Source organism: Labrus bergylta, chromosome 13 (assembly GCF_963930695.1).
Source record: "Labrus bergylta chromosome 13, fLabBer1.1, whole genome shotgun sequence".
NCBI classification, from domain to species: domain Eukaryota; kingdom Metazoa; phylum Chordata; class Actinopteri; order Labriformes; family Labridae; genus Labrus; species Labrus bergylta.
In genome coordinates this window covers 6,890,457-6,899,935 of record NC_089207.1, presented here as the reverse complement: position 1 = coordinate 6,899,935, position 9,479 = coordinate 6,890,457, and the positions used below count along the sequence as shown (strand labels likewise).

The following is a 9,479-nucleotide window of genomic DNA, read 5'->3' as shown; positions in this document are numbered from 1 at the left end:
TGCACATTCAAGCAGAGAACCTTATCTTAATGAGATTCTAATACAGGATTGAGAAACTAATCCACTGGTATTATTCCCCTTTAAATTGCCCATTTCTGATTGAACTGTTAGAATTCAGAAGTGAGACATGTATATTTGTTTCTAAGGAGCGCATCATGTGTCTGGGAGGAGTTGAGCTGAGGTGGGGGTATCTGAGGGGAGCATTTAGCTCACTTATCCTCTGTGTGAGCTATCATTCTCACTGCACGCAGCTGTGGAAATGAGATCAAACTGAGATAAGCTCTCTGCAGGCACAGAGGAGATCAACAGGTGGAGCGATGAAGATCTGACTCCTGCAGTTTGCAGATTTTTTAAAAGCAGAAGAGAAAGTCTTTTGCTTTGACTATTTTTCGTTTTTTAAACTTTATCTTAAAACAAAAAAAACTCTATAGGTCACGATGAATGTGCCTTTGATGAGGGCCCAGGAGCAGCCTCATCCTCTTTGCGGCCCAGGCTTGATCCAGGATTTACCCCACTGTCCTCCTGGGTTCAACCTGAGCTCCCGCCTGAATCCTTCTCCCATCCACGGCCTCCAGAGCATCCAGAGATCCACCAAACCTCAGAGGGAGCTGAGCCCTGAGGAGCAGCAGGAGCTGCGGCGGAAGATCAACAGCAGGGAGAGGAAGAGGATGCAGGACTTGAACATTGCTATGGATGCTCTTAGGGAGGTCATGGTGCCTTACGCCTCCTCACCGTCAGCCTCCTCCTCTTCCTCTCAGTCCCATCAGCCTGGAGCTCCTCCAGGACGAAGGCTCTCCAAGATCTCTACCTTGGTCCTCGCCCGGAACTACATCCTCCTCTTGGGCTCGTCTCTGCAGGAGATGAGGAGGCTATTGGGGGAGGTCAGCGTTGGGATGGGGGTAAACTCGGGTCCTGTCCCTCGCCTGCTCCTCGCTGGAGGTTGGCCCCTCATCTCCGGTCCCAGTCAGCTCCTCCTCACCCAGGAGTCGCTCCTCACCTCTGCAGCCTCTTCCTCCTCCTCTTCCTCCGCTTCGTCGACTTCTGCTGCTAAATGCCCCCTGCTGTCTCCGGGCCATATGGAAGCCTCGTTGGGCCCCGTGCAGTGGAGTTCTGCAGGGGCCTCAGGAGGGCCCCTGTGCCCCTGTGGAGTGTGCAGACTGCCGAGATTCAGCCACTCCGCCCCTGCTCCAAGATACCCAAAGTAACACATGAAAGAGGGGCATGAAGAGGATTTCTGAAGGCTTGATGACTGTTACATGTATGCAATTTTCTATGATATATAACATTTTTACATGATAATTAACTGCAATCACCCACCATGATTGGCTCTTTTTTTTATTCAATGGATCTATTCTGTAGTTGGCTAGCCAGTTTCTTAATGTTGTAAATCCTGTTAACAACTTTTTTTACACAGAGATATAAAGCTTTTGTTTTTGAAGCAGAGACTTGTTCAGTGAATCATGGTGACAAAATAAGTATATAAGTGACTGATATTTATAAAGTGCACAAGCCAAGAACTTCAGAAGAATTTGGAATATTCAAAAGCTCTGAAAACGTATTCACACTTTTTTTTTTTTTCCTATGATTGTGAAAGTCAATATAAGCTGCCGATATAATCTTGATTGTTTCTCTATGTGTCCTTTTGCCTGTGCTTTACTCTCCGGTTTTGTGTTCTAGAAGTTATTTTCATGCACTAAAATCAATTAAGCAATACACTCCAAACACTGAGAATTTGTTTGTTTGTTTTCTTCTCTCTTCACTTTGATTATTGCTCATTGAAGTTGTTCATCATCTGCAAATGCAGCATTTTTACCCCTTTGTTTGAAGGTTAAAGTCAGTCTACCTGTATTTATTACCCTTCCCCTAGTGTTTCCATTTGTGAGTGAGTGCATGCGTATGTGTGTGTGTGTGTGCAGGAGAAAAGTTGACACTGAATAGAGGGTCTAAAGTTTAGATTAGCAGGTTTTTGTTTTATCCAATGAAATAAATCTTTATTGGAGAAATGAAGAGAGCATTGTCAAGGTAAAAATCTTTTCGTTGAAATAGGAAAGCACAAATGTGAACATTTTCAACTTGTCGCATATATAGAAATTTACCCCTTCTGTTGATAAAAGTGGTGTTCCAGGATGCATCCCTGCTCCCATGAAATGTATTTTCTGTTACAATTTAGTTGCATAAAGACATAATTTCAAGGAGAAAGAGTCCGAAACTACTGTTTCCCACCTTGTAAGGAACAAATAACTTAAGTTAAAAACTTCAACTCTTGACCCCTCTTACGCCAGTAGTCAGATCTACTGACTTTGAGAAGTGATACTCTCAAAGACAGTAGTTTTTTTTTAGCTGTTTCACATTTATTGGGTCGTCACTGATGATGCTGATGAAACACGGAGCTGAAACGCTTCTTCTGCCCGCCGCACCACCCCAAAAACACTGAAACAGTCCTCCTGTCTTCCCCCATTCATCACCCCAACAAGCAAAAGATCAAAACCCACCCATCTAATTACAGCTCCGCAGAAAAGAAGGCCTTTTGATTATTAGCCCCCTCTCTCAATTCTTGATGTTTCTGTGTTAAGGAGCCAGGACGGGTGATTTGGTGCTACTCATTACACTCACTCCACAATATGTTCAAACGCCCTGAAAATGTGTCACTCTGAAAGGGGCTTCACTCCCGCAAACTCGCCACCCCGCTGGAAGAAAGCAGGCAGCGAGAATAAGAGGGTGCTGGTGGGAGGGAGGATATTCTTCGCTGCAAAGCTGGACCCTTAGCACGGCCTGCGTGAATAAAAATAATGCAAATAGTCATAATCATAATGCTGATAAAATACTCAAAATAATTGCCACCCTGGAATAAGAGGATTATGGAGGGAGATATGTGAATGGTGGCAAAAGAAAGGCCGAGAATCTATTAGCATCAGGGAGCACAAAAGAGGAGCTCGATGCCATTAAGTGAGATTAAGCTAGATAAGGCTTGATTTTCTTACAAGGAAAAAGGGGGAAGGAGAAGAGGGTGAGGGTGAAGGAGGTGGGGGAGGAAAAGGAGGGAGGGCTTGATTCACAGATCAAAGTAAGACGGCCAAACTTCACGTCTTTCATTTACATATAGCTGCTTTATCTTCGCAGGGATTAGCTACCTTGCTATTTTCTCCGGGTTGCTCTCTATTCCGCCACCTTTTGCCCACCGTCCATTTCCTCCTGCTCTCAGGATGGTGAAGCCCTTCTTCTTTTCTCTTCTCCCTCCTTAATTTCTCCCCCCTCTCGTTCTCCGCTCTTTCTCTCGGCCCCTCCAAGAGGCTCTCACTTTCTCCTGTTTGGTGGTTTCATTGTTGCGTCGACGCAGGGGTCTGCTCAGGCTTTGTGTTAGCACTTTAACTCATCTCCATTTCATCACTGTTGTTCAATGGGCCGAGGAGAGCTCATAAGACAATGCTCACGCACGCACGCACGCGCACACACACACACACACACACACATGCAGAGACTTAGCCCTGAATGCTACTCGTTAAAGACAGCATATACAAAATCTGTGTCATTGTCTTGCAGGAATGTTTCCTCTTTAACCAGATAAAACCTTTGAGAGTTGGCAAACAGTGCAGAACAAGATTATTGTTACAGCCAAAACATCTAAGATCGCTAAAAAGGGCTGAAACAAGTGTTAAACGGTTCAAATCTGTGTAAATAATACCTACTTTAGATTTGCAAACTAAACGCTATGAGTTTCCAAAAAATACTTTCAATAAAATTAAGTAGACTATTAAGTTTAATTACATGAGAAGAAATGGTGAAGAACACTCATCTCCAGTTCCTTTTTAACAGGTTAACTTAAAGTACTAATTAGATTGTCGAAATGTAAAAAAATCCCCTTTCTGAATCTTTATATGAGACACTGGGGAGTACAAAGAGGTTCGATTGACTGAGTAAAAAAGGGATATAAAATAAGTTTGTTTTTTAAAGATTTATTTGGGGAATTTGATGCCTTTATTAAAGAGACAGGACAGTGGAAGAGAGAGAGAGAGAGAGAGTGGGGAACCCTCACTCCCTCGACTCCTTGAGCAATATAATTCCCCTGTGCAGTATACATAGATATTTCCCTTCTCCTTCTTACCTGTACTACTTAAACACTCCCACCTGAACATACATATATTTTTCTCTTTTACAAATCAATATTTCTTTTTTTTTTTTTTACTGCAGAGGACATTTTTTCTAACCTTTGCCATATTTACATATAGACTGTGTAATATATATTTATATTCTTTACTTGAGGCAAGCTACTTTTCGACTGTGCAATATCCATAATCTGCTGTAAAACATTTACGTTGTACATTTTCTTGAGTGCAAGTTGTTTGTAGCTGTGGGTGCCTGTATGTTTGTGCGCTTTATAATGACAATAAAGGCTTTCTATTTTTATTTCTATGTGGCAAAGAAGACACAGGTGGGATTTGAACCCGGACTGCCCGCTTTGAGGACTGTAGCCTCAAATGGGATGTGCAAACGTGCCCCTAAAATATGTTTAAATGCTGAACTGGTAACTTCTTTACTCTCGTAGTTATTTATGAAATGATTTATTGCATAACTCCTGAATCATTTTGAGATTTGTTTTTCACCTGTATGTCTCCCTGCTGACATTTTATAATAACGTATAAGACAGACCGACTCAGTCTGCCCAACGTTATCATCTTCATCTATTTGGATATCAGTGAATCTCATGTTTGTACTCCATGTGTCTCCAATGTTGAGCGTCCACATTGTCTTCCACTGTCCTGCAGCCTCTCATCTCAGAGTGTTGTTTGCCTCCGTTCTTTGTCGACTGTTTCACGGCACTTAACCAGTCAACGTGGGGAGTCCTTGGCTGAGGAAGTCCTGAGCCATAAATTTCATCTCCACAATGAGCCGAGCACAGGGGCTGGTCAGGACCCCCATTTACTTTCTAACCCAGCTTTTATTCCTCCCCTCCCTAAATAACATCGTGCCCTCCTGTGCTGTCCCACCCTGAAACTCCCGATCCCCTCCGTCACCCCGGCTTTCTTAGACCAGGCCAATACAACGGGGTTACCGCTGAGCCCGCCGGCCCGCTCATTAAGCATCGTGTTCTCTCCCACCCATCCCAGCCCTCCGCCCTATTCACACCGCCGCCCTCATTACAAGTTTACAGGCCACCATCAAACCTCATTACCCCGAATGTGCCGGCTAAAAGACAGCCGAGAGGGTGTGTGGTCACAGGAGAAGTGTTGTCTTTCATAATCTGAAGGAATCCCTGAGGGTGTGCTAATTATTTGGATTACGGGTGATATAAAGTTGATTTTGAATTGAAGAGTTAGTTTGAATGTGTTGATATTGCAATAACACGGTGGAGCAACTTATACTTAGACACTACGGTGAAAACAATAAAAAGCCAGCTCTCGTTTTTCTTTTGTCACAATCGACCCAAGTTGTTCTTAATGAGCGTTGTTGATCAACCAGATGAAAAGAGAAGAAATCATGGTTATGACCAACCATTAGCAGCCGATATAATATCAGGAGTCCAAAGTGAATGTGTCGCTTGTTAAAGATTTGACATCATTTGATCCCATAAGCTACTAAAAACATGTTAGTTCCTGTTTTTTTTTTCAGATATTAAATTATTATACATTCACTGATTCATTGCTAATGCAGAAGTCTTTGCACATCACCATCAAAGTTTTGTTCAGAGGAATGAAGACTTTTCCTGCATGTCATTTACTCAAGATATTACTTTTGATCCAACATGTTTTATCAAATAATATAAAGAAAGAGATCCAATAAAAAGAGTCTATATTAAATGCACCCCTGTTAATACAGGCTTCCACTATTAAACGTTTCTTGTACCATACAAACCAGATTTTCTCTAAACCAGTTCAGGTGTTGTTTGATTACAGTCCATTCCTTTCAAATGGAGGATTTGGCTTATGCAGATTGTACCACTATCTGTTCACATAGATGTGCTTTATTATCTTTGTGATATTGATCAGATGCTTCTTACATTACAAACTGTGTCCAACTATGTGATAGTACGCACGGAGTGTGAGACATAACATGCTGAGAGTGTCAGGTGCGAGTATGCAACCCTGAATCTGATTTCATTTCTAAACTTTTCCCAGTGTGGATAATAAACTTAGTTTGGAAAACCATTGATCCTCTTTACAATATCTGATGTGTCACTTAACAGAATGAGGTGCATTATTAAAAGTTTGGAAGCGCTGGACGTATTGGTTTTGTTTTCTCTTTTTTTGTGGAGCTACAGAAATTATTCATAATTATTAATTAATTAATTTTGGGGTCATTTCTTTCTTTATTGGATAGGACAGCTGAAGAGAGACAGTAATGTTGGGAGAGGAGAGCGGGGGGATGACATGCAGCTCCTGATGCTCCCGCTTGATTTTTAAAGAAAAAAAAGTTTAATATAACAGATTCAGCTTCCAAAATGTGAATGGTTTCTGGTTTCTTTTACTTCTCTTTGGCCACAAACATTAAGTCCCATCTTTGGAGACAAAACATTAGCTTGGACTTTTTAAGGACATTTTATAGACCAAGCAGCCTAACATTATGATGTGCACACAATCAACAGGTTATCTGATGACATAAGTTAGCTAGTAGCTCTCTGTGCTATAAGTCACCAAACCGACTTGCAAGTCTGAAACTGAGCTGTAAGTGAAGTGAAAGTTGTGTAGAGTCGCACGTCTTTTTACAACTGGCCGAAATTTGCAAAATCGCGGGTGTTTCTCTTAAATGTGTGTGAGTGTGTGTGTCGCTGTGGTAATGAACCCCTGGCCCTCCGTTTGCCCTCTGAACCCTCGGTGGCCTTGGACGCAGGAATTCCAGTTAACACATCACAGATCGCTCCTCTTTTCTTCTCGTTTTGTGATTCTGTCGCTTCTCACCAAACGTTTGTGCCGGCTGTGGACGCGGCCTGACAGCCACCAGCCCTCGCCCTCCTCTGTTTTCCTGTCCGCTTTCTTCCCTTCCTTTCTCTCGCTCCTCTGTTTGGGCTCCTCTTTCTTGCCTCCTTTTCTGCTTAATTGAGTTGTTTGGCAGGCGGGCTTGTCAGACAGACCCGTCTATGTGGGGAGTCTGAGGGGCAGGGGGGCACGGCCATTGTGCTCCTAGAGACGGGTTAGTTTTTCACCGTTACTGCTGCATGAGTGGGCATGGCCCAGATTCAGATGGGGGGAGTCACAGTAAAATGTAGGTAATATCACAAACGCCCTTTTCCCCTCATATTTTATTACTTGTTGGAATATCTACATCCTGCTTAGTCTCATGTTGCTGCACATTTTGTAGTGGATTGTCAAAACTATTTTGTTAAAATTTAATTTTCCTTTTTGACCCTGAAGATTTTAAATTATTCTATTTTCTCACTAGTAAAACACAGGATTTCAAAAAAGATTCATAAAAATGTGCTGTGATTTTGAGTTTAAAAGACATTTATTTGAAAACGTTCTACCTAATAAGACTGACTAAATGATTATGTTTGGACATGAGAGTCTCCTCAGTTTAAAGTGCTCTGCAAACCCATAAATATCTCCTCCATACGAGGTCGTAGAGTGGTGTGAAGAAGGCAAACAGTGACTGTGTGTGCACTCATCAATCATCAGGACAGATGAGAGAGAGAGATGCAGTGCGGGATTCGTTTTCTTTCTTTCCTCTTTACGATGACGAGCATTTTAGTTGACTGGTCGTGTTAAACCTGATGAAGGCTAAAAGGACGAACATTTAAAATGCAGATATATCTGAGGTGTGTGAAACCTGAACATTTAAACTCCTCCTGGTTCTTACATTTTTTACATTTATATTGGATTTTATAATCAAACAATTGAACAAAGTGACCAAACATTTCAGCTTTAAATTCAGCAACATGTGTGTATGTTAGGGCTGCCAGCATTAACTAGATAATCATAGTTCATTAGTACTTTTTTTAAACGATATTAATCGCATGCTATTTTGTCCCTTGAGGGGCGCCGACTCATTTCACTTTAAGAAACAAGTCAGCTGACGAGTCAAATGTATTATACACCTCATGACATCATATATTTCACTTAGTTGCCGTCCTTTGAGCTGTTTTTGTTTAGGTTTTGATCCTTAACGAGTTTCTTTTTCCGTGGTTAATTTAACGTCTTAACTTTCGACCTAACAGAAGGTCCTTAGCATATTTCAAAATAAAAGCAGGGTTGAATTCAAACAGCTCGTAAATCACTCGCAGCTTAAGGAAGTAAAAAAAAATTAAATAAAAGCATTAAAAAAAAAATCTAAATTAAAAATAATGGAACTCTTTATTTCTATTCCAGACGTGATTAATCGTGATAAATTATAAAAAAGGATGGTGATTCATGGCATTTTAAAATATTGAATCGTTTGACAGCCCGATTATAAACACACCAGTTTACTGTAAAAGTCCTGTTCTTTCAATGCCTACTCAATATGCACTTTATAACTAGCTGTGGCCACTGGCCGATTACCAGCCTGTGTTTGCTGCACGTTAAAGACCAGCTGCAGATTCACATGCGACGTCTACAGAATGTCTCCTGTATGATGATCTGATAAAGACTACAGAAAGGTAAACGTCAGTGAGTGACAGGAGGGACGGGGACAACTCTGCTGCTTTGGCTGGTTTTAGAGAGACACTTTGTTTTCCCTCATCAATCATGTGACATTTTTAATACCATAACATCAAATTTAAACCACAGTTCTGATATATTTACAAAGCCCCATATGCCAGCACAGCACTCAGTGATTATATATACAGGGCTCTCTCTCTCTCACACAGTGCAGCAGGTTGGCAGAGATGGGCTGTCTTACAAAGCAAAATTTAACTTAATATATTGCAACTTCATTTGTTGATCAATATCCCAATTCCAGTTAAATATTCTTCACGTCTTTGCTGTGCATGAGTTTTGATTGAAAATGATTAAAGGCCCGTCTCGTCTGTCCCAAATAAAGGGAAGGTCATCTCATAGACTGAAAGTTAACAGAAGCTTTTTATGGAGAAAATGTCATCTGAAAGAAAAATGACAATTGATTGAACAACTGTAGAACACTTTTGGGAATCTGTATTTGCTGCATCTGTATCTGTCTCCATCAAATACTATAAATTATGATCAATGACAAACAGTTTTAACTATTAGAACTGGAAACTCTGTCTACTTTTGACTGAATTAGTCATCAGTGAGCAGAATTATATATTTCATATTCAACTAGGAACAGTTTGATCCATGAAGTCATGAAAATGAATAACTCAAAAGCAAGTGATAAAATGTTTAAACACATTTCTAGATAAGAAGAGTATGAATCCAGTTGATTGCTCATCTTTAAAGCTGTGATTTTCTATGAAGTCAATTCTTCTATTTCAACAAATTGTTGTCAACTTTTATGTAAATCAACGATGTAAACATGATGTCGTTCATCACACGGCTAAGATTGCGACTTTGAATAAGACTCTGAAATTATTCTCTGAAAAGTGTCATCTCAAG

At 41.0% G+C, this 9,479-nt stretch overlaps 1 protein-coding gene across 1 annotated transcript; it reads left to right on the top strand.

Annotated features, from left to right (window-relative positions):
• The first annotated feature begins 224 nt into the window (after positions 1 to 224).
• On the top strand, positions 225 to 3,681 carry olig1 (oligodendrocyte transcription factor 1). Its single transcript, XM_020633963.2, has one exon. It carries the CDS (start codon positions 438 to 440, stop codon positions 1,203 to 1,205), a length of 768 nt encoding a protein of 255 aa, XP_020489619.1. The 5' UTR covers positions 225 to 437; the 3' UTR covers positions 1,206 to 3,681.
• Positions 3,682 to 9,479: the final 5,798 nt, after the last annotated feature.